The 26,898-nt window shown below is 41.6% G+C and overlaps 1 protein-coding gene across 1 annotated transcript; it reads left to right on the top strand.

Annotated features, from left to right (window-relative positions):
- ino80c (INO80 complex subunit C) lies at positions 1–4,597 on the top strand. Its single transcript, XM_080501352.1, has 5 exons — positions 1–260; positions 1,913–2,023; positions 2,133–2,244; positions 3,706–3,773; positions 3,888–4,597. Exons 1-5 carry the CDS (start codon positions 66–68, stop codon positions 4,017–4,019), a joined length of 618 nt encoding a protein of 205 aa, XP_080357478.1. The 5' UTR covers positions 1–65; the 3' UTR covers positions 4,020–4,597.
- Positions 4,598–26,898: the final 22,301 nt, after the last annotated feature.

Here is a 26,898-nt window from a genome sequence, read left to right as displayed (position 1 = left end):
CAAGCTAACTGTAGAGAGAATTACCCGCAGATCATTTATTCTTCTTCCAGTGTCCGTCACGACAAATGGCCTCTCAGATCCCGATCACCGTGAGGACGCAGCCGCCGGCCGCCAGCCCCTCGGCTCTGCGGGGGAAGAAACGTCCGCTTAGTCCGGCGGTGTGTGTCGTCCAGCAGGCCGCCGGGAGCAGCAGCGGCAGCGGCGGCGGCAAGAAGAAGAAAGGAGCGGTGGCGGTGATGCAGACCACACCACAGATCCAGGTGGAGGCACACTACTTCACTCTCCCGGTTGCTGCTGGAACTCTGCGACATTACACAGACTCCTTGCGACTTTGACAAGATCTAGTTAACTGTACACATTAATAAACGCCTTGTATGGAGAGTGAAGCTCACATTTCTGATCCAATTAGAGACACATTTTTTTTTAATCTACCCCTAAAAAGAAGAAACTATGCTGCCATAGCTTTTCTCCCCTTACATGTATGTCTAATCTCACTTCTTTAAACCTGGTCAAGTCATCTATAGCATTCTTTTGGGTAATCTGTTCCAACTGGTTTATGGATTTATTTTCAAGAGGCCGGATTATTACAAAGGTGTGTTTACATGTGTCAGTAAAAAATGTGAAGCTCATCCAGAGTCCTCACCAACACAAAGAGGTTGGAGTGTATTACACTTGAGTTTCAATCTCTGCACTGGCTGCCTGTGAGTTAAAGGATCCACTTCAACGTCTTACATCTTGATTGGTCTTCTTGGGTCTTTATACATCTCAGATTTACTTGTAGAATATATGAAACTCAAGAAGAGGTTTACTAAGTTACTAAGTGTCCCCAGAGTTAGTGGAAACAAGACGACGCAGCTTTAAGTTCCTACAAGCCTCATCTGTGGAACAAACTTCTGACACGATCACTTCTTTGAAATAAGGCCTTAAAACACTATTATTTGCTCAGGCTTTCCATTAAACAATACATTTTAGTTTTATTACCTTTATCTGAATAAAGTTTGCACTTTTGTTATGAAGCTTTTCATAATGGCCTTGTTTTAATGTGTTTCCTTTATTTCCTCGTAGAGCACATAGGTCGCTCAATATGGATAAAAACACTGATAATTGCAACACAGGGACATTTTATAGAGTCTATGATAAATATGAGTCTTTCATATTAGGTACACACCAGTACATTGGTAAAAACCTAAAAAAACTAGGTTACATTTCATTAAGTAAATTGTCCTTCAGAAGAAACATCTTCAGTGTAATACTCTTGAAAATCAAGAAGCATGCATTTTCTTTTTTTACAATGGGCTGCAGAAAGGTTGTAACATGATGTGGACGTGTCGATATCCCTAATGGACCACAAACCTCTGGAGAGGGGTGTTTTTTTTGGTCGTTGCTAGCAGACGTTGTTCTGTGTATCCTGATACATGAAACTGCTGTCCTGTAATGCATTTTACAGCACAATGTGTAAAACTAACTGCAATGACACTGCGCATATTGCCCGGCACAATCACATCAAATGTATGTGTGCAGAACGGTATGATCAATATTGCAGGACGGCCAAAAAGCACATAAAAACGCGTCGCACCAACGATATCATGTATTATAATCTTAAATCTCTCTTGTCTCAGTGGAGAAACAGTCAATGATGTTGCTTTACATCATTTCTCAATTGTAAGGTTGCAGGTTCAATCTCCTCCCGTTCATATGTCGAAGTGCTCTTGAGCAACACACTGGACCCACATGTTGTCAACGGATAGATTGAGCACACTGTGTCGCAGTTGTCACATTTGTTGTGTGGGGATGCGTTTAAAAATGCAGTGCAAACGTGCAGCACAAGTGAAATCCACGTAACCCAGATATGCTTGTTAAAAACCATGAAAAAAAACCCAAAAAGAAATCTCTAATCGAGGTGTTTCTGCAGATTGCCGCAGTGGAGACGGTGGTTGAGGTGAAGTCGGTCGCACCCACCGACGGCGTCCCGACCACCGCCACAGAGGCAAAGCCGCCACCGTTTAAAGACGCCACGTTTATGGTGAGTGAATCTGACCGCCCGAACGTCACTTCATTCGTTGGTACTCTCTCCATTTCCATATTCGGTTTTGTTTTTTGTTTTTTTTTAACTGTCGTGATTAATTGTGCAGCATTCTGGGATTGGTGGAGCCGCGGCAGGCAAAAAGAACAGGACCTGGAAAAACCTCAAGCAGATCCTGGCGTTGGAGCGGACTTTACCCTGGAAACTCCACGACCCAAACTGTGAGTTTTGCTTCGTTTGTTTTATTCCTGTTTTGGATACTCTAAATAAGCAATTCTAAGCAATGCAACAATTCTCTCTCTTTTTTTTTTTTTTTTCCCTTAAAAGTACATATGGCACTGTCATAAAGTCTCCATCATATAAATGGAAAAGTACAATTTCACAGTGCCTGTTTCAAATCACTGTCAAGAAATATATTTTTTTTTATCATCAAATTGCCTCTTTTTCTCTTCTGGCAAAGTGATATAAAATATCTTATGAGTCATCCTGCCCTGGTGAATGTTCATTTATTCTGCATGCAATAGAAATACAGTGCGTCTCTATTGCGGCACCTGGAGCAACTGCTTCAGACAATAGCCCTGACTGTTTAACTGACTCTGCCTCCGTCGATGTCAAGCAACTGAAACTAAATTTATATAATATTATTTGGTGTCAGTTAAATCTACTTTTTGATCTATTTTTAAGGTCATTGTGCTTCACAACTGTTTTGCTCACCCGCTATTTGCAGTCTGCTCTATTTTACCTGTTGCTGGAATGTGAAACTGCTCCAACAGCATGTAAGATAAATAACGAGATGAGCATCGCATTTGTAGAGCTGCTGGATCGATGTTTGTCATTGAGACGGAGTGAGTTGACTCAGCTTCGGCTCAATGCTCCCCTATTCACCATTGTGAAGGTTTTCTGTGTCTGTTGTAAATATAGACAAGGTAACAAGTGAGGAAACTGCTGCTTATCATCTTGTTGCATTTGAGTGTCTCAGAGAATCCGATGTCCCCGTCATTTTGATGTATCAAACACAATGACTCTGGCTTATGGAGTCAGATTATGTGAGACAAGTACATTTTTCTCTGGAGAGTGAAAATGATGGATGTGGCGTCAGGGTAAAAGAAAGTTTCCTCAAGAACTTTTCAGGCTCTCTCACGTTGTTGGGTTTTACTGTACCAACTATTCACTCAGTCCACAAAATGGTCATTTTCTTAAAAGTAAACTGTTTACATTTTCATTCCAAACTGATCGTCAGCCCAATCCGCCTTGTCTTCAAAGATTGTGCCACAAGGTGGTGTCGTGAGTCATTCTAACGCTCCTTTCACAACAAGAGTGACACAAAAAAGAAAACCCAATATGAGAAGAGCTGTAAGAGTGAAAGTTCTTGGCAAACAATGTTAAACTAACAAAGCTTCCACCCTGCGCCCAAAAGTGGTATAACCTTAATTGAATACCATCAATAATTAGTGGAATATTGAGAAAAAACATATGCCAGAGTGAAGTAATTCCCAATTATCAGTTATCCCTAATGAACGGCCTTGTTGCGTTGGTGTTTTTTTTTTTGAAAGCAGTGTCTATATGGCGTTAAATATCAGTGGAATGAGGAAAAATTAAGACGGATGTTATAGATGACGTGTGAAAGAAAAACAAAAAGCAATAACGATGCATTAGTAACCATGGGTTTCCTGTGTTGTTAGACTACAGCATTGATGCTCCCCCCTCCCTGAAGCCTGCCAAGAAATACTCCGACATCTCTGGACTCCCGGTGAGTGAGCACTGAGCAGATTGCTTCAAAAAAAAAAAAGAAAGAAAGAAAGGAAAACAGTATTTCAGCCACATCTTTGAAGAAGACTGAGAAAGAAATGTTGTTTTTCCTCAGGCGAACTACACAGACCCTCAGACGAAGCTCCGCTTCACATCAACCGAGGAGTTCGCCTACATCCGTCTCCTCCCCACTGACGTGGTCACGGGCTACCTGGCCCTCCGGAAGGCAACGTGCATCGTGCCCTGAGAGCAGAGCCAGGCTCAAAAACCACGAAGCCAAACTCCTAATGGACAGCGATGGGACGACACAGTCCTGCTCACACCGCTTGAACATTTACGCTGCTTTTTATCAAGAAGGCAGTTTTAAGTCAATCGTCACTGTGTGACGAAATAAATACATTTTAATTTAGTTGTTTTTTTTTTTTTCTGTCATTTTGAAGGAATGCCATGATTTTTATTTTAGTTCTGGGACCCTCTTGTAGAGGCACCTGGGATCATCTGAGAATTTGTCGAGATTTGATTTGCAAATTTCAAAGAAAACCATAATAAGAACCTTTTGACAGCAGGAGGAAGTCTTCCTACTTTCCCCAGGACGTATGTTTGAAATATAAGCAAACGCTTATGTTTCAGACACCATGGACAAACAATCCTGTCTACAATGTGGCGTGTCACTGTGTAGAAGATGTGTTTCCTGTTGTGTAAGTCCAGTCTGGTTGTGGGAGAGACAAGTTGTCAGTGAGTTTGCCGAGCTGTTGGAAGGATCCTGTTAGTTTTCTACCGACTGTCAGCTACTTTTGTATAAAGTGCCCATTAAAACCAGCTTGGAAGTTTTTTGATCCCTCCATCTGTGCGTTTCTGCGAGAAATGGTGACAGATCCAAAACATTAAACAACCTGTAAGCGCACTTGACAATGACGGCTGCGATTAAAAAATAAAAAAAATAAAAAATACTGCACTGTGTTCAGATATCCTGTTACAGGCATGTGCTTAAGTTCAGCAGATGTGCACAAGTACAGTCATTCCTTGAAAACAGTGGATCCCAAATGCGTGTCTGTCGGGGCTTTACCTGCTCGCTTCGCTGAAATGTTTTGGCAAACAGAAATTGGAGAGTGAGTCTGCAGCTTTAGGCAACCTGGGCTGAGAATCACCGGTTGAGCCAAATTTTAGATCATTAAAAAAAAAAAATATATATATTTGTTTTGGTGCTTTTGACACCACAGCTGCACTTTATGATTTCCCACCACACTTGTAGCGTGACACAACCATTTATATTGTATATTTTATGGTAGTTTACATATATATTCCTCAAGATTTATTAAATAATAAAGGGTATAAAGCGAGCAGTATAAATTTTAAAGAAATATAAAAAAAAAGGAGAAAGTTAATCTTACGACTCCAACCACCGTCATCTATTGATATAGTGAGACGGGCTCGATAAACATGCTTTTAATTGTTTGCTCAGGCTCTGTAAGAACACATTGTCCAGTCGTCTCTTGTTTGCACAAGATCCTTCAGTCCAAGTACAAAACAAACAGCAAGCTTGCCAATAAAAACGGATGAGGAGTTAATGTGTTAGCACATGCAGATGAAGTTGGTCTTGGTATTTATATTTGCTTATTTTTTTATATCGCCAGACCAAGAAACAACAATGAACGAGGGAAGACATGTTTCGAGTTCCCACAGAAACCATTCATACAAATGAGTCACGAGTGTTTGCGCTGGATGACATGTTCCAGAAATACAGGAGCTATTGGTATTTCTGCAAATGATTGCTCTTACTCATGGCTGAGTGTTGCTCATTGCGGATCTGTACTCCGGTGAAGCTGATGGAGGCAGTATAGTATATCCATGAGAGTCGGAGCAGCATTTCCATTCCTGCTGTGGCATCAAAACCTCAACATGGTGATTAATGAACAGCGTCAGGGCTTTCTACTACCCAAGCACACGGCCCAGTGGAGTGTGTCTGTGTGCTAGTGCAAGCACGTGTTTGTGTTTGTGTGTGTGTGGTTTCATTTTAGCCGCTGTGATTTATACCTGGGGGAATAGAATTAGGTTGCCTTTAGGTTATAGTAGAGTTATCATAGGTCATTAGTCCTAACTTCACGATGTTTACATCAAAACTATTTGTATCAAGATCTAAATATGAATATGGATACCACACAGTGCATTATTTGCAGCTTTGATTTGTTTGACGTTTGAAAAGCTTGTGCTGTCGTACATCTTGTCTCCACCTGGAGGCGACAGAGTCCTGCTCATTCTGCCGTCGAAACGTTGCAGAGTTTTATTGGTATGAGCCCCGCAGTGAGCGGGTGAGGTCACAACGCTGTGTCCATTTCAGTGTCATTTATCAACTTGAAACAGCTGCAAGGAATCATAATCAATAGTGTTTAGCCTTCTGATTACATATTTATGTGTTGAGGAATATTAATATCTGATGAAGAGTCATTATAAATCAAGGGTAAAGTACTGTATCTAGTCATCGCCTATGAATGAGTACAGTCAATCAAAGGTTAAATACATGCATATCTACAAGTAGCTTAGGGTCACAGGTTTACCTCAAGTGCATATCTTGCTGTTGCTCAAACACATCGATGATGTGCAGGTGGAGACACACCGCCTTCATTGCATAAAAACAAGTTTATTAAAATAAACACCGGTGTCGAGTGGGCTCGCCTGGGAGACATCTCGCAGCCAAAAAGAGTCTCTCTTCGAATCGCAGCCAAGTCTTTTTTTTATAGGCCTATGTATGGATATCAACGCACATATCCACACGTATAGTTTGCATCAACAATAAAACCCCAATTCTATAAACAGGAAATAGCTGCACCACACTTCATCGAGTGTATGAGAAGTAACATAACGCATGTTAGTCTCTACGCTGTTGTGTGGATTCATGCTTACCTAGTTGTTGATAAACGATCATAAACCAATGATAAATTCTCATATAACACTGTCATTAAAGTTAAGTTGACGCGCTTATTTATTGCTGACAGCCGTGCGCACACGATCCGCGACAAACTAAGTGAAAACATGAGTCTGCTGATTCAAACAGGCTGATGAAAATCATTGCTAATTTCAGTACGGGCACGGAAATGGATGTAAGCAATTTGGGACTACAGCTCATTCATATAATAACCATCATCAGGAAATTGATTATGATGTGCATAAGAAAGGCTCATCTCGCTCCGATGGAGGATTTGGCACCTGCTGCATTGCACAAGTTGCTCGTTGAAGGAGACACAGCACACAGACTGAGTTGAGATTGATGTGTAAGTTAATTTTGTTGTCTGGTGTTTACTTTGTTGACCCTCTGCAGTTTTCTATCACACTGAGGCGACATAAAGTGATCGGCTTATAACCAACAAATCTGCAGTTTTAGCTGTCACAGTCTAATGACATCCGGGTTGTACAAAACTTCAATTTGACTCTTCGGGGGTCTGACTTTCACCTGAATCACTTGACCTCAAGACTGACGAGGAATCAGATCCGGACTTCTGGAGTCAATGCGCCATCACATCCACAAGTCACTCAAGGTTTTCACTACAACAAGAGAGAGCTGTTGATGGAGCTCCATCCCATTACTCATCGGATGTGTCTTACTCCTTAAAGTATAGCAGAAAAATTCATGAGAGCTACCCTCAAATGTCAGCTCAGAGAAATTAACTACCAGCTCTGGTCGGCTGATCAATAGAGCAGCACTGGTGCCTGCTGAGCCAGCAGGGGAACTTTCATATCTATGTTTTTGACCTATCGGAACTGCAAAAGGAGCCGAGAAAACTTTTTATTTGCTTCTTGTTAACAAAGAGATAACAATGTGAGTCACTTTGGCTTTTGTTCACCATTGAAATTGTTCTTCCTCGAGCACTGTTGATCGTGTTTTCATGTCTGTGCTACTTGACTGGTACACCGAACAAATTCAGTAATTAACTTCAAACAAAACAAAACTGGGTTTTAAGATTTGCAAGTTGATTTATCAGTTATCTTCACTATTGCTCTCTACAGACAATGATCCAGCACATTTCCTCTCCAAACGCAGGCGAGTTTAGAGGTAAATGTTTCCAGTGGCGCGCTCTTCACATACTTAAAGAGTGGGGAAAAAAAAAAACCCTCCCTAAAAAGCAACTCTCACACCAGTCACATTCACTTCACGCAGGTGGAGGTGACAAAGGGGGGCTATAGATGTCATTGTTAGTGATGGGAGAGGTGCTGCTGAAATCTAAATCAACTTCCAAACAACAGCTGGGACCAACCTGCCTGCAGATGACACACCAAGTCTGCTCGTATTGCGCTGCACGTTTCCGAGCCGGTATTCAAAACCCCACAGAAAATGAATCTCCCAGAGGACCATACTTGTAAATGCAATATTCCATTTCTGTCACCTCTTTATGGATTTCCATTACCAAGGACTGCTTCTAATTTATAATTCACTTTGTTTGAACTTGGCCAGGAAGCGTAGACTTCATTCCTTCTTTCTTGAACAAAACCCAGATGGTTGGTGAATTAAAAATGGAATCTTACTCATGTATTCAAACCTAAACACTCATATATCAGCTGATCAGTCACTTGCATCGACTGGACAGATTTTATAACCACTTACTGATTATCACACTGACACACCGCTAGTGGATAGGAGACATAAATACACAATGTAGAGTTTGTGATTAATGTATTATTCAGGGTGGTCTATACAGTAAGAGATACTGCGGCCATAATGTTGAAGCTGAGCAGTGTACAGAACAGCCAATGAGCATCCATCCATCTTTATATCATGTAATCCTGTTCAGGGTCATGGGGCACTTGAGCCAATCCCAACTAACTATGATCGAGGGCGGGAAACACCCTGGACAGGTCGCCAATCCATCACAAGACAAACACAGAGACAGACAATCGCACACACACACACACACTTGGCAATTTGGGGTCATCAGTTAACTTCACATGCATGTGTTTAGACTGTTGGAGGAAACTACAGTAACTCCCCATGACACCACTGTCGCTGCCTATGAACAGTAATGTGTTCTTTTATTTTTTTTATTTTGTTCAGTGAAGTTTGGATTACTCAACTTGATAACGTTTGTTTTATAAATAAAAGATTATCATTCCAAAGTATATTTTGGCTGAGAACAATATTTACATCCATACACATAGGCTTGTGCTCTATCTTCAGATTTGAATTTAATCTTTTTACGACTGCAGATGAGCTGATAATAAACTCGAGACATACAGTGTACGCACTGCAAATTACATACGTGTTTTTAAATTGAATTGATTTAAATATATTTACCCATTGTGCAAGATGATCAGATTTTCCTTCCTCAATGTGAATTTGCCAGATAAGCAACCAGGGAAAAATGTTTTAAAAGCTTCAGCTCCCTATTTTTGTATTTTAATCTTATGTGTTAGGCTGCGCTGTGGTGTACTGGGTAGCACCCTTGCCTCACAGTGGGGATATCTTTGAATCCAGGGAGGGCCCTTCTGTGTAGAGATTGCATGTTCTCTCTATACATAGATGGGTTTTCTCTGGGTATTCCAGTTTCCTTCCACAGCCCCATCCCCAAAATTAACTCGTCAATCTGAAATTGCCTGCATTTTTGATGGCCTTTTGCTCACAGTTAATTGGAATCAGCTAAACACTCTGAAAACCTGTTTTAGTATGGTTGGATAGTATTAAAGAGTGAACTTTAAACTGGTCGGTCTATTTCATTTCAGGTACAGCTAAGCTGAGAAAGAACAAAAGGTCTGTTTCAATAAACTATTCCTTTAAACGTTTCCCTTTTCTCATTACTGCCTTACTGGACCAAGCAACTGCATTTATATGGCATTTCTCCTGCACTCCTCTGTTTCCTCTCACATCATTGCAATTCCTTTACGTGTGCATTTGGCTTTAATCGCCTCTTGTAAGTATATTTGTTCTCCTTCTTAGCTTTGGTTTGAGAAGCCTTTGCCCTTCAGCCCCCTCGAGCTGTGCTTTGTCACTGCTTATGTGCTTCGTCACTGTCTTAACAGGGACAAACCACAGAAAAACTGATTTTCAAGCCATAACAGATCGTGCCGTCGCTGCCCACACGGTGACACACTTTCATGGTTCATTTAGCCACGAAAAAGCACTGATCGCTGCCTCAAGGAGGCCCACGGCCGCGCCAGTTATTCTTCTTACCCTTGTTTGAATGCAGCCGGAGTGAATGCGATGAGTTACCAGTTGTTATTGGACTGTGGAGGTCAAACCGCAAAGTGTCATCAGATAGCTAATCAACTCATTCAGATATCATTACACTGGGATAAATCCCTGTTAATCCCACCGAAGATTCAATCAGTGTTCCCTCGCAGGTCAACTTGTTCCTCTCCGTGTGTATGTGCGTGTGCTCACATGTGGGCATAAGGGACACAGGGAAAGGTAATTCTTCATGTTGATAGACAATGATTGTCCTTCAATGAGCCACATTCGCCGTCTCCTCTCCATTCTGCTCTTCATTTTCCTGCCTTGTCCGCTCCTATCTCTCTGCTGCTTCATTCTCGCTTTGGTCTCTGATTGATAAGACATCTTTCAACTCCTTTTTAAAAAAAAAACAAAAACAAAAAAACTTTCATGGCATATCTATCTACTTACTTACATGTCTGTCTGTCTGTCTGTCTGTCCATTCATCTATCCATCTTGCCCCTCTGTGTTGCTCCGATTAGCTCCATCCATCGCATTCAGGTGAATAAAGTGTCATTGGATGGAGAGAAAGGTAATAGGAGGGATGTGACCCCGCAACCTTCTCTGCGACAGATGGAACCAATCTCACCAATCCGAGACAGACCATCCATTCATACCCACCCACCATGGTGTGTTGTGTCTATCTGTGTGAGCGTGTGTGTGTGTGTGTGTGTGTGTGTGTGTGTGTGTGTGTGTGTGTGTGTGTGTGTGTTGTATGTGTAATGATGGTGCCCATCCATTCACACCGCTGCCCGTAATGCAACTCAATGCCTTGCTGTGCTTAAAAGCTATTACATGTCAAGGCTGAATTTGTGTGCTTTCAGGTGTGTGTGTGTGTGTGTGTGTGTGTGTGTGTGTGTGTGTGTGTGTGTGTGTGTGTGTGTGTGCGCGCGCCTCAGAAATGATTTTTTATCAGCAGCTCAGCTCCAAGAGCCAATCGGCTGACTGATGGCTGTTGTATGAATTTGAGTCGTCTACTAGAAAAATAATCTCCTGTGACTTTGAATGAACTTGTAAAAAATTTAGTGTCTCTTTTCACCGATTTGGAGAACTTCACACAAAAATCATTGACACAATCTATTAAAACAAAATACAAATAAAACTTGAACAGGAGCAGCAAACTCAAAGTTTTATAGTTGTATCACAAAAAGAAAACAAGTGTTGCAAAATGAAAATAAAAAAGAAATGCCAGACTGTAAAATTGTCTCTTTTGTAGCAGCAGGGAGAAGCTTGTATTGATGCTGCAGAGGCTTTATGAGATACAAAGTCTCCAATAACTATTCCCCTTACTCACTCTGATACACACACATATTCCCATTTACTGCATGTCTCCTAGCTATATTCATCCACTGGATACACCACCACTGAGAGGGGAAAGAGATAATTGCATTGACTTTAAAAGTAAAACAACAGTTACAGTGTGTCAGTGTGGGAGTGTGTATGTGTGTGTGTGTGTGTGTGTTTAAAACCTTTCATCCAATCCTCTGACTGCGTCTAAGAGCTCTGCTTCATTCTTTCTCGTGCTCTGCCTGTCCTTGGAGAAAGCTACACTTCCTATTGACTCCAGCACATACAAGCTGGTCATTTGTTTACGAGTATTTCCCTTCTCGGTTTGTGCATGGTTTGTTTCTGGGGATGGACGTGTGTGTGAAACATTGTAAATCGAAGAGGGAAAAAAACATTAGGAAACCATCCTAAGCATCTGCAGGCATGCACACGAGGTTGTGCAGTAACTTGGTGGGAGTTTCCAAATGATGTTGTGCATCACTGGATTCGTCCACTGACTTAACTCTCACAGCTGCGACTGTAACCCTGATCCTGACTCTGAAGCTTTAACCTCTTCGCCACCAGGATACACTTTCCCTAAATGATCCTTGAACATCACAACTAAATGTTTAACCTATAAAGACTTCTAAATACATAGATGGGCAAAAAAATTTTTGGTACCACAAAGTAGATCAGACACTCAGTTTAGGACCCCACAAAGACAGTGAAACAAGAGCAAAAATACACTCACGCACACATCCACTTGCATAAAGTTGCTTTCACACACGCACACACGCAGTTTTTTTGGGGGAGACTGTGATGGTAAATGAAGCGTGAAATGAAGAGTCAGAGATGTGAGAACATTCCTTCCCCAGGGATCTTCTACGGCGGACTGACACGGACCGGGCCAGGATACATCAGGACAGCCAAAACCAAACCTTTAATATCCCTGCATCAACACGTCTCCTCGTGGTAGAATGAGACTTTTCATAAACGTGACCCCCCCGCCCCCCCCAATAGTGCAAAGTGACACAAATCATAGGCTTCTCAGTTAGTTGTAGAATGATACAGTTGTAATTCCCCTCTCTGGCACACAAACTGCTGGAATAGTAAATGCCAAGGAGTGGTCTTAAGTAGGGGTGCACTGACACCATTTCTCTAAAGGACAAATACGAGTACTAAATTTTAGCTCCCAACTAGCAATTCGTGCACTTAATAAATGCCATTAAGTCGAATTCATGCTCCACATGCCAGCGATACGTGAAGGATATGCACTGCTGATACTGGCATCAGTATCGGTGCATCCCTACTCTTAAAGTAGAGTGTGGTCAAGTGATTTGAAGGTTGTGGCGGAGAGGTGATTAAGCCCCCGATGTGACTCAGGTGTGCTGCCCTACCTGTCTGCCCATGAAGGAGGAGCCGCCCAGAGACACGAAGTGGCAGGCGGGAGACTTATTACACCAACCGTCACTCTCACTATTGAGCAGCTCATCCACACTTAACGCCACAATTGCAAAGTGTACGTTAATTTAAGACAATTGATGTTAGAGTTTATAACCCAAACGTGTCTATGATAAATACTGCGAATAAGTACAACTCCTATTAGCCATATGCCTGATTCCACACACTGACAAATCTGCCTTCAAACCAGACATTAGTACCCTGAGACACAAACTGTGTTGCTTGGCATCATTTAATAGGGTAATTCGGTTGTGCCAACTGCTAGTGGACGTCATTATTTTCTTTAAATTCGGTCTGTTGTAAAAAAATAATAATAATAATTAGACAAATGCAAATAAAATTTTCCACATTGTTCATGTTCAGTGTTGCAGGTCAGGGATTTATTTGCCTGGTTGTAGCTTTGACTAACTAGTTCCAAGAGGTTTTGATTGGAGCTCATTTTCGGCAAGCTTATAAACTTTAGTCACAGGCAAACAGTTTTCATAGCAAACCAAGTCAAAGTCATCGCGTTTAACTGTGGCGATGATCCAAAGTGTTTGCAATTTTCATGGCAAATGTCCTGTTGTCTTTTCCTCACTGTGGCACAGGAAGATGTTCCCATTCTCAAAGCCGCTCAGATTCACTCAGTTCTTTGTCCAATTTGGCAAACATCCAATAAACAATGAGCACTGCCTATTTGATTTATTGAATAAAAAGCAAGACATGGAAAGTGTTTCGGAGGTGTGTAATCGATGGAAAAGAGAAGGAACAACTACTCGATTGACAACATAGTCTTTTGTTAATGACCGTGTTAATATTTTTTTTATAATAGTGTTAAAATCCAAACATTACAGGAGGCAAGAGCTTCTAAAAAGGGACATTTCCCAAACTCTAACAAACAAAACTAATATTTTCTCCAAAGCAAGTAAAAAAAAAACAACCCAGCACGACAAAAAATATTTCTCTTTTTCTCATCACCAGATATCCACATTCATTATATTTTCCTTTGCAACACCTGCACATTCTCAACATTATCTATTGGGTCCATTATTCCAAGATTTTTTATTTGCTGGATGCCTCGTAGGAACTAACAGCCTGGATGTCTCCCTCAAGGAGGGAGCGTTCACTGAAACAGACATCAGCCATATGAGTGATAAAGTCACAACATTAAAAGTAAGTGGTATTTCCCTTTAATGTCCATTGCTAACATTATTATCCCAGACTTGACTGCCGTAGCAGGTCACTTAATTCTACTGGAGGCAGCTTCAGCCTTTCTCGTCTCCACCAGAGTCCATTACAATCGGGTCTTATCTCCTCTAATATGCTCTGCCGTTAATGAACAATCAGTCCTGTTAATGTCCTGCTAATTAATGGCCCATCAGCCTCTTCAGAGTGGTAATTAAGTGCCAGTTGAGGCGTCTAATTGGCATGATTTCTGATTGGATCGAGTCACGCTCGACCCTCTGGGACACAGGAAGTGAATTATAGCGTTGTCATCGTTGTGGAGAGGACTTTTACAAAGACTGCTGACTTGCTTATTTAAGAAATAGAATCATCTTGTTAACCTGAGCAGCAGTGAACTGAATGGCGGTCTTGCTTGAGTGACTCTGTCAGAGGACAAACGGTCCAATCTGAATCAAAGTGCAATCAGTGACAGAGGCGCGTTCTGTAACACTTCTAACCACTCTGGACATTGATCTGTTGAAATACTTTGGGTTTTGTTTTGAGGGATATTTGTATCACATGAAACAAACAAGAAACTATTGCACTGAGGGACAGATTCTCATTATAATAGGAATGTATAAAACAAGTATAATAATTGTGTCTTTGTTGAAATTAATACCTGACATCCCTGTATGTTGTTGTCTCAAAAATTAATTCACATAAATTTGACCTCGCCTGTCGTCTTGGATGGTCCGACTAACCAGATCAAAGATCGCATGAATACGCTGCCGGTTTTCAAATCCAGTCGAACAATGAGACATGACTGCTTGATTTATTGTGAAGATGTTACGAGCATAATTTCCACGCGGTCTATCATATGCAATCATCTAGTACGGCCAAACCTGTCGGATGAGAAGCTGAGATGAGAACCAGAAGTTGAAGAGACAGACGTACGCTGACCAAGAAACAGGAATAAACAAATAAATAGCAGGAGAGCCTCCACCAAATCATAACAAAATGTCTATGTGAGCTGGACTTATATCCACCCAAGAACATTGTGATTAGATTACAGAAAGCAAACAAACCAGACAGTTTTCTTTCTGAACATATAAGAGACGCTGGTGGAGCCAGACCGTTCTATAAAACAGTCCCAGCATGGCAGAGATAGATTTGGTTATCTGAGACAAGATATGAAGCCACAGAGGCCATACAGAGATAACTGAAAGTACTCCTATGTTTTCGGAGTCATAGAAAATAAACCCATTCTTTTGTTTGACATGAGAAGCTATTGGCTGAAAACGGAGTGGTGCTTCTCTGAGTACCTCCGTCTTAGATCGCTGGCTGCCAAACTCCTGTTTCATTTCCCTTTAGTCATTTGATTCACTGTTATGGTCATTTATTACGGGAGAACTACAATGTATATATATCAAAATGGCCTTTCTTTTAGAAGGACAGGAGAGTTATAGCTTGTGGCCCACAGGTTCCACAGTAAACATACCAAACAAGCTTCACACATGGATGATGGTGCGCGCCTTCACTAATTGGTTATTCTGAGGGAAAACTACTTGGATTCGAAAAAAACTCCCCCAAAAAACTTCAGGCAAACATGAGTTCAAAACTAACTACAGAGATAGATTCACACAGCAGGATGTTGACTGGGAGCTGCTTGGTTAATTAGTTTGACTGTTTAAAAAGAACAGAAATAGCCAAAGGTTTAGGGCAAAGTTTAAGGCGAAGAGCAGGCTCGATATAATACGAGCTAACAGTGCGAGGTGGCAGTTTTTCACTCACATATGGCTGACTGGTTGCTTCAAGCTGTTGGATAATGAGTGAGAGAAAGGTAAAGAGAGACAAGGAGGGAGGGATGGAGAGGGAAAGCGGGTTGAACGGTGACGGGGAAGAGGAGAGAAAGAGAGAGGAGGCGGGAGCAGGGGGAAATGGGGAGGTGGGGGAGTGAGGTGTTTTTTATAATGAGGGGACAGAAGAGACAAACACCTGAGTATAGAGAACGAGCGGAATAAGGTTGGAGGCAAATAAAGACTCCATTTGGCAGCTACTGTACACACACACACACACACACACACACACACACACACACACACACACACACACACACACACACACACACACACACACACACACACACACACACACACACACACACACTTCGATGCACAGAGTATACTGGTTGCTCGGAGCAGGTTGGGATAATAAGAAACACAATAAGGTGGTTTTTATAATGAGAAACAACAGCTGAACCACCGATGGCAGAGAGGAGAGTGAGGAAGGTTGCAGGCAATGGACAGCTCCACTTACTGTACAAAACAAGCTTCTGCACGGAAATAGAAAGTTGTTATACGATATACTTACAGAAAAAAAAAATAGTGGGGTAAGTGGCGATATCTAATGCATCCCTGACTAAAACGCTGCCTCTCTATGACACGTATTGTGACGAAGGATTCTAAGATATACAGGAAACCAGTTACTTCCTCATCTTTTTGGAAAAATCTTAAGGCGATGCTACCCCTCGTATAAATACGTTATATTCGGAGTCTGAGAGCACTCAAGTCATATCGTCAAGGCTTTTTTTTTTCACAAGCTTGAGTTTGCATTCAATGTAAATAAAGACCTTTCAAAAGGTTTTTTGTTATTCTGCTGATATTGAGACTGATTGAGTCTGCACTGAAACAAGTCTCCATTGCCCCCCCCCAAAAAAAATCCCTGAAACACTTACAAATGACATAATAGAGATAATACTTTGAGCAAATCTGACACTTTTACATGATGAGTATTGATAAAAAGTCTGTAATGTTCTTGAAATCCTGGTCACTGCCTTCCTCAAGACTTTCTTCTACGTGTCTTTTCAGACATGAAGCCTTCTGCTACTGCACATTTGTGTCAAAGCTGCACGGCGAAGCTCTCTGGACTCCAGATTGCATCTTTCCCAGGAACACATCTCCAGATGAACAGGCGCAAACGGCAGTTGAATCGGCAACTTTTGGATTTTAAGACAACCTAGTCAACCAACTGATCAGCTGTCACGTAGCAGGAACAGGGATGAACATCCCTGGCGTTTATATAAGTTTGATGCTACAAGCAATTACTGGTAGTCATTTTACATTCGATTTCAGATATAACTTCCAGACATTTAGAATTTTGCTGATGTGACTACTGCTACATGGCTGATTTCTGTTCCAGTGTCCCGTTGTGACGTGAGACTGCTCACACCTGTGACTCTATTTGACAGACGTCAAAAAATAATTTACTCCTGTGAACCACGCGGAGCATAAGTGAGCGGTTGACATTGCAGCAGAGACATTTGAGGAAGACAAATCGTGGTCTGATGGAGACGCAGTGATAAAGATGCGAGCAAAAGGTGGCTGCATGTGTGAGTTAAGAGGCTTGTTTTTCTGTTTATGACAGCGCATGAGAGCCTATATACTGAATACTGAGGTGTATGTGTGTGTGTGTGTGTGTGTGTGTGTGTGTGTGTGTGTGTGTGTGTGTGTGTGTGTGTGTGTGTGTGTGTGTGTGTGTGAGTGATCAGAGAGCTCTACACCCTTCCTCTTTTTTTCTCCTGGATAAGCACTTTGTTGTCCTTGGGAGACTGCTGGTGCTCAGCTCCTCGTGCACGATCGCCAGGCGCTGTTCCACTAAGCTGTGCACGTGAGGTGACCTTCCTTTGCCTCTGGCTCAGTCATGCTTCTGTGCACCGTGCACACACGCACGCACACACACACACACACACACACACACACACACACACACACACACACACACACACACACACACACACACACACACACACACACACACACACACACACACCTTTGGGGCCTCAGGATAACACACGCCGCCCCCTGCGATGTTTCAAACTGACAAACATCCTGTGTTGTTCACTTTAATGGACCAATAGAAACACAAACTACCACAATGGTACACATGAGCCGCCAGTGACACACACACACACACACACGCAGACGCAGACGCACACACACACACACACACACACACACACACACACACACACACACACACACACACACACACACACACACACACACACACACACACACACACACACACACACACACACGTTAACATATAGCTTCCATTTCTACCTCTCGAGGCTTTAGCTGGTGGTCACACAGGTGTCCAAACAAAGAGAAGCACCTTTCACGAGCAAATCCTCGAACAGATTGGATGTGAACCCTACGAGCACACACACACACACACACACACACACACACACACACACACACACACACACACACACACACACACACACACACACACACACACACACACACACACACACACACACACACACACACACACACACACACGCACGCACACACACACACACACACACACACACACACACACACACACACACACACACACACACCTCAACCTTGAAAAGTGCCATTTTCACAACTAACGTGTCTCTTGAAGAGAAGATCAGTACTTTTTAGTCGTACGAGTGAAGAAAAAAAAAACACAAACGAACAAACTGCAGCATTTGCCCAGTTTTCAGATTGAGCCCAACACGTCAGAGACGTTGCCAAAAGTAGGACTTATCTCCCTAAAGCAACGGACACCAAAAACTGTGGCAACAAACAGTGTTTACCGCGTCAGAAAAGCAGTCATAAGAAGCATTGACTTACAATAAACATGCTGTACATCTGTACAAATATAGGTGGAAAGGACTGCCACCAATTAACACGAGGACGATTTCAATCCTGAGCTTGAAATAACAATACTCCAACTCAGTGCCATGAAAGATTCCGCCATGACAGAACTTGACTAAGACGTGTTAGAGTGAAATGACTTGCAGCAGACCGTACTGAGCAGAGCTTGACCGGGAGACGTGTCATCTTTTTTTTTCAAGTTTTAGCCAGTTTCATTAATGAACCTCCGGACTCACTGCAGACATCTTGTCACAACAAATCATGTTTTCCGCAGTATGTTTACTAGAACAGCATGTCATAACAGACCTGGCCCGCACTTTCCATTCATATAATGAGTAAACATACTTAATTGACATTTCTGTTGAGTCAAAAAGATGTTGACACTGAATGTTTCAGAAACTAATTGACTGAAAACGTATTTCCCCCGGTTGACTTGGACAATCCCCACTGCTTGTAACCACCGCAGAAATGTTTATGGTCCCGCGGCACTTAGCTGAGTTCCTAGAAAACGTCAGGGATTACAAAATAAAGGCAGATAATAACTTGATTCGAAGACAGAAACATAGTTTTCCTCTGTTTCTGTATTCCCAAAATATTTTTATTCAAACTTATATACAGCAACATTGCTGTTTTATGAGAAACAAATGAAATCTAAATATACAGCAGAACTGCTTCTCGTTATGATGTGTGGCTATCGAGATTAAATTAAAACAGTGATTGATGGAAAGGATACTTTCAGAGGAGAAGAAAAAGGTAAGAACTGCAAAAAGTAACTGAGACGCAGTTCAATATAGCAAAGAGAGAAGAATAACATGAAACAAATAGTCCAGCCAGTCCAGCTCACACAGACACAGCAGATTCTGAATGCAGCTCATATGATCCAATATTCAAATGGATGAAAATCAAGGTAAAACTGAATTTGGGGTAATAAACTTTGAATACAACGTTTTTGGACCAACGAGACCATATTACTTTTTTTGAAAAGCTGCATAATATGATCCATTTAACTAAGCTGGGACCAGCTTCATCTCCAAACAATCCTGAATCTGATTGAAGAGGTAGAAAAAATGAAATGAGTTGAATAATGAATTAGATGAATCAGATTTTTGTGTAGCACTTAAAACACTGATTTGGAACATAAGAGACGTTAACTTTTCGCAATGAGCGTAACTTTTACGAACCTCATCCGGTGTTTCACTTCAAACCTGAACACAATCTTTCTCTTCAGTCAAGTCCTCCTACCTAAACCTCGACCAGTAAAAGTTTTCCACACTGAAATGGTTCTGACCTGAAACATTCGCGGCTAACATGCGTAATAAATTAAAGCATTCCTGAACAGGAGGGATGGAGAATGAGTGCAGATCTGTTACAACATCAAACTGACAGCAGTGATCACAGTGTTGAAGGGTGTGAGGGCTGTTCTTTTCACCCAGATGTTGACCTCGCTGTGGAGCCTCAGAGCGCCTGTGAACACGGGCAGAAAAATCACCCCGGGTGTCACTGTGGTTATCAGGTCTGTACTGACAGATGCTCATTAGGACAAGCAAGCACACACACACACACACTCTCTCTCTCTCTCTCTCTCTCTCTCTCTCTCTCTCTCTCTAACTCTGAGATAACTTTCTTCACATTTAGAATAGTAAAGACTTCCTTCCACGCTGCCCTTGCCCTTTCATGGAATTCCAAATCAAAACATTTTCATAAAGGCTTTATGCTTCCCGCTGAACCCCAAAATGATCTTTTACCAATGTGTGACACATGATTTTGTGCAAAGCGTATGCATGAGCAGTTTTGATGTGTTTGGTTTGGTTTGTGCAGAGAAAGTCCGGCTCATTAATGGAAATTTACCGCCGACAATCAGACGGAGAGCCGCGGCGAACCGACTATCTGACACCCACAATTCACAATTATGTCTCCCAGAAGGACGATTATAATCCAACACGTGTTGTTTGTTTGCTGGTTTGTGAATTCAATCTTTCATACTTTTCAGTCACACATAGCGCCAACACATTTCCTGTTGAAGCTGTTGGTTTCGACTGAGATTTAGCTGTGATTTAAATATGCCTCTGGGATGTATTTGTGAGTATTTTCCTCTTCTATCCTCTTTTCCCCTCTCTTCACTGTACAGCAGCAACAGTGGGCATATAGTAAGACACACATTACTCTCCAAGGAGGCAGTCATATTTATTCATAGATTCACTTCATCAATGTTTAATGGGAAAGTGTTTTTTATTTTTTATTTTTACCCACCATTTTTATGACTGAATTTAACTAGAAATAATCTTCAGACTTTTGATCTGGTCGGCACATCTTCACAATACACCTGAGTTTTATTATTCTGCCTTTAAACGCTACTAGCAGGTCATAAATGTACCATCCATTTGCATACAGTAGTGGTTATGAGCAGCCAGACAGGTGTTAATGATCCTCTGAGGACCCGAATATTTATTCATGGATTCACTTCAGCCTAATTCTGTTTCTATACCCAAATGCACTGTGATGGCCCGCCTAATTTACGCTCTGTGTTGATGTACCTTTACTGTACATCGCAGACAGAATGTGTCATCATGAATCTCCATCATCATTTAACATTAAGGGCATCCAGCATCATTGTAGAGAATATTTATGTGGAGAAAACACGGAAAAACATGGCACTTTTTTTTTCTCCACCGATCAGCTCAGGATTCATCTGGCATGAATGAATTTATTTATCGTTCAGATTTTCTTCGGCATTCTTTATCGGATATTTAGTTTTTTTAAGTTTATATTTGGTTCCATGTTCATCTATTCATATTTTCTTCTAAACTAACAATGGGAAGTTGAATAAAATACTACACCAGAAAGTCCCCCCCCCCTATAATAGCAATAAACTCAAGTGTTTGACGTTTTAACTTTTGTAAACATTGCCTATTTCAAGTTAGTTTCCTTAATCGATGCATTTATCTGAAGAATATGAAACATTTTTACAAATTGTGTTTCAGCATCAGCAATAGACACAAAAAATAATGAGACTGACAGCATCTGTTACTCCCATGAGTCGAACAAGTCATATTTAGTCTACATGGCAACACTGCATTGTAGGAGAGAACTTAATAGATATTCTGTAGTTTTACACCACTTTGAAACAGATTGGATTGTATAATTATCATATAATAATGGATATTTATACTTTAAAGTCAATAAGGTTAAATTATTTACTAATTTAATTGAGTGTGCTTTAAACTTTTAACTTCATAAAACTATAAATAATCATCATAGCCCTTTTATATGATCACAGTCTCATTACACTCTTTGTGTTTGCACTCATAACCAAACTGGTGGTTGGAAATAAAGAAAAAGCTTTGGTGTTCTTTTTAGACATTTCTGCATTTCAATTTTTATTCATTCAGTCATGTTGATGAGAAAACTTTTCTTATTTAACGAAAAAAGAAAAAAAAGCCTCTGGGATTCTTCATGAATGGAGAGATTTCTTCTTCAGGCATTTGTTTTTGCAGAAATTAATTAGAGGTTAACACAATGTTTATTGCATAATGAGTATTTTTCAGAAAATTATGAAAACACTGGTGATATTAAACTATCCTCTGTGGGGTGTTTTCTTAAATGCAATTATTTCTTTTGTTGTTGAGAAAGAACCCCACAAAGGGCATATTTAAATATAACTTAACTAAACCAATAAGCACCAATTCTGATCAACTTTATTCTATCAAATCTTTTAAAGGAAATTAAAAGGATAGTTTTCATTAACTATTATCTTTCAGCTCTGTTCAGTAGTGGGTCACCTTTTTTTGTACAGTATGCACAGTAAGCAGACAGATGGGTGTAAATAATCCTCTGCGGTCTGAGATTTTTATTCATAGATTCAGTTTATTTTGCCGGTTCATTGTTGTGTCTGTTGCAGGCTCCTCCCTGGCGGCAGCGTGGCTCATGAATATTAATGACATCAATCTACATAATTACATGCAGCGTTATCACAATAATAAAGGCCTACAGTAGAGTGTATCTCTAAAAGGATCCTAGACCTCAGATCAGATCTTTGAGCTTTGACCTAGAAAAGAACAAAGATGACTGTATTATTGAGAACCCTCCTTGGCTGTGACGACAGGCACAAATGCAAGAAAGAAAAAAACTTTTATTCTTTCAGTATGCAGGACACAAAGTTGTGTTTGAGCTGAGCCCTGCTGTGTAAACATCAACAAGAGACATTTTAACATGTTGTGTATGACACTATAACAGCTGCAAGCAGAGCTGCTTGAGTAGAGTATTTACAGTTTGTTTGTTTTGTCAATGTTCTGAACTTCTTTATTGTCAGCGGCACATTTCTGCAACTTTGTCCACTTTGTTATTGATCCGTTGATCTTTCTCTCTTGATCCTCCCCCAAATGTATTACCGTTATCTTTATATCTTCATTCACTTCTCTACGTTTGCCTCCACCTTGTGATGTTATTGGCTGAATCTCAGTAAGATTGGTTTGTCTTTGTCTTTCTAACACACACACACACACACACACACACACACACACACACACACACACACACACACACACACACACACACACACACACACACACACACACACACACACACACACACACACACACACACACGCACACACCGTGATAATTATCAAATCCACAGGGGGGATGCCAGCTCTTTGAATCTGGATTTAATGCAGTCTCAGAGTTTCATATTTATTGCAACACTTGAGTGTACCGACACACACAGACACACACACCTACTTGCATGCACAGAAACACAAAAGATAAAGAGTGTGCACACACAAGGACACACTGCCCCATGAGCTTCTACGGTCCATATATACTTTATGCGCATGCATGAACAGAGGTACACACACATACAACTAACACGGTATACAATACAAATGTGCAAATAATCCCCTTTACCCTCTCGAACACACACACACACACACACACACACACACACACACACACACACACACACACACACACACACACACACACACACACACACACACACACACACACACACACACACACACACACACACACACACACACACACACACAAACGTGCGCGCAGCCTGGCTGTGTCCTGTGGTCTGTGTGTGCTGATAAGGGTTTAATCCTGATTGCAGCCTCAGTAAAAGGCTTTGTTATGAACACTAAATAGACTGGCCCTCGGCGAGCACACTGGGACACTGCTGATAACATATACACACGAGCACGGACACACGCAACAAAAAAAAGAGGGATGCACATAAACACACGTGTACATGCATATCCCGAACCACAGCACTCAGAAACTAAGACTTCCTGGGCTCCGTCCAGCTGTGCGAGTTCACCAACATGTTTTTATACAAACAGGAGTATCAACAAGATGCATGCTTGCAGACAAGCACTCACACACTCCATAAAATCACTTCATGAAATCGGGCACATGCATGTGCCAGTATGTAAATGTGTGTGTGTGTGTGTGTGTGTGTGTGTGTGTGTGTGTGTGTGTGTGGGTATAGTTTATCAGTGGCTAGATAAAGCTCTGGAGAGCAGTAAGTGTTGGCAGACTCCAGACTGAATATGCTGTAAATAGACTACTAATAGTGAGAGAGATTATAGGAGTGGAGGAGAGGACAGTAGAGGAGAGATACGAAAGAGAAGAGGAAGCAGGAGATGAGAGAGGAATAGTAATGTCAGCGGCGCCACACTTTACCCATGAATCTGATCAAACAATGGGAGGAGGCTCACGTCAGTCACACCTGTGGCTGCACCGTCAAACTCACTGTACATCTACATCTACTCTCAATGTAACTTATTGGTTCATTATTGACTCAACTAAATAGACATGACCAACTTTTAATATCCTTTCATCTGTTCAACAGTTATCTCCATTAAGCGTTGGTTCACAGTGTCCCAGAAGTGTTTATGTTGGTATTTTCTGCATTGAACTCTCTATCAACTTTTCAAAATCACAAGTGTTGTAATCCATATTCTCAAAACAATACACAATAAAGGGTAAAAAAAAAAAAAAAAATAGACGGTTTGTGTGAATGTTAATGTAAGTTTACCTCGACTGGAGGTTCAGAAAGCATCCATGCTAGACCAACAAAGCTTTGTCTTCATCCTTCTGGTGGATGTCCATCCATTTTCTACACAGACTTTATCCGGACAAGGGTCGCAGGGGAGCTCCAGCCGATCTCAGTTGACAATAAATGGCATGGCACACGTAGGACAGGGCACTAGTCCATCACAGGACCAGCACAACGAGACAGACAATCATCCTCATTCACACCTGCAGGCACTTCAGAGTCACCAGTTTACCTTTCAAGCATGTCTTTGGATTATGGGAAGGATTTGAAGGATTTGAAGAGACAAAAAGTCATAGAGACGCAGGGAGAATTGAACACAGAAGGTTCCCAGTCGAGATTCAGACTCGGGTCATATTCATGTAAGGTGAAAACACCAACCGCAGCAACAATGATGGCAGTATCATGTTATTTTTTTTTTATGCGTCTTCTTCCAAATCAACAAGACTATGAGCAGATTAACAATCCTTCGTAAACATAAAAGAAGCAGAACAGATAAACACAAGTTCACATAAGTAGCATAGTTTCAGGGGTTTTTGTTTGCACCGTGAGGATGACTTCCAGACAGCTTGTGACCAAGGTTTTCAATGATGCCTTTTTAAACATCTCTCTTCCAATGGACCCAGCAAGTTAAATCCAGCTAATGCATGTGTATGTGACAGAGAGTGACAAAGTGCTGAGGTGTAGTTTTTGGATTCGTTAATAATTGGCTACTTGTAGACGCCGTCAAAAGATTTGAAAACACATCGATTGCATTGATGTGACATAACAGCTGTGTCAGGTTCTAGCACTTAATTTGCTATCACACAAATCATTATCTTGCATATCTGTTGACAAAGGAAACACTCAAGGCAAGTCACAGGATGAATAAACATCCATTCTTTAGGTTTTCATCTGCAGAGTAATATCCTTCACGCTGCTCTCAGGTTTCCAGGAAAATAATGTCAGAAACGGTAAAAAAGAGATACATTTAATCCCGTAGAGGAGATGCTGCCATTGCCGTTTCCCTCCCCCTCTGCTTCTCTACTTTCTGGCTCATGTTTCACACAGAGAGGCTCTTTTGAAAAACTCTCTGAATAGCTCTGATTTGTAATCTTCGTGAGCAGACCGTACCCGCCACACTTCCTCTCCCCAGGATTCACTGTCCGGTCAGTTAATCAGCCGGCGCCGCTCCTTTCCTGAGGTCACCCAAGACGTGTGACCTTTGGCCTTGACCTTTCTTCAATGACCTCCCTCCCACCCAGGGGTCATTAGATGTATCCCAGTATCATTACAACCATCCCCAAGAGGTCAAGGTCACTGCTAAAGGTCATAGGTGAGAGGCCGTTGCTCTGTCATCAATATGAGATGGACTGTAAAGGTCTCTTGTTGTCGAGGCACACACTGAGATCAGGAGTGGAGCTATCTCTCTCTCTCTCTCTTTGTTTTTTTTCCTGCTGGCTTGTGTATGACAGCATTAAAAGCTGAATACATTAGGCGCTACAGCTGCACTGTGTGCTGCCCTTTTGGTGCTGAATACACTCAGCTCAGATGAATGTTCACCTTGTGGCGTCCAGACATGTGCGGCTCCTTGTTCCGGCCACACAAACACAACTCACAGACTCTGCCCACAGGTTTCTTTCTTCTCGGGCTTCTTCATCATCGTCCCAGATACGAAACGCACAGTGTGTACAGTACACACATCTTGGATCACTCGCTTTCGGTGCTTATTTAGTTCAGGCGGCGACGCAAGTTTTTCCAAAACGCTGATGCATCAATGTTGTTGTTAGCATGTGACTAATGGCCCCGCTTCATCTCCGAACCAGCTGTCAGCCACGGTTTGATCTTTATGTTCTGTAAACAGCAAACAAAAAGCTTCAAAAACGGCAAGAAGCTGCCTGCATTCAGTTCCTGTACGGGTGCCGGCTTAAGTGGTCTGCACATGGCAGAAGGAGGAAGAGTTTTTCTTTGAGCAGAGAGAGAAAAAAAACCCCTAAAAGAGCTTCATTGGGGAAAACTTTGGAGTGGCATTTTCAAATTATAGACGTGGCCTCTATCACCTCCGTGCTTGTCACAATCCCCGCTTTGTTTGTTTCTCTTTTCTTTTTCAACTCTTACCTCTGTTTCATTCTCACCTTCATTTCCTCATCCCCATCTCCTGCCACAGAGTTGGACCCCCCCCCACACACTGCAAAACGCCATCTCACCCCTCCCTCTGCGTAACCTTGCAGGGTAAAGCTCCATTGACATCTGCTTCATAAGTATTCAGGACTCAGCGCCTTTGACATTAATCAGCCTACAGTACATTATCTCCCCACTCCTCTGCTGCCCCC

Source organism: Blennius ocellaris, assembly GCF_963422515.1.
Source record: "Blennius ocellaris genome assembly, chromosome: 8".
Taxonomy (NCBI): domain Eukaryota; kingdom Metazoa; phylum Chordata; class Actinopteri; order Blenniiformes; family Blenniidae; genus Blennius; species Blennius ocellaris.
The sequence above is the reverse complement of the archived record's forward strand: the minus strand, read 5'-3'. Positions and strand labels throughout refer to the sequence as shown.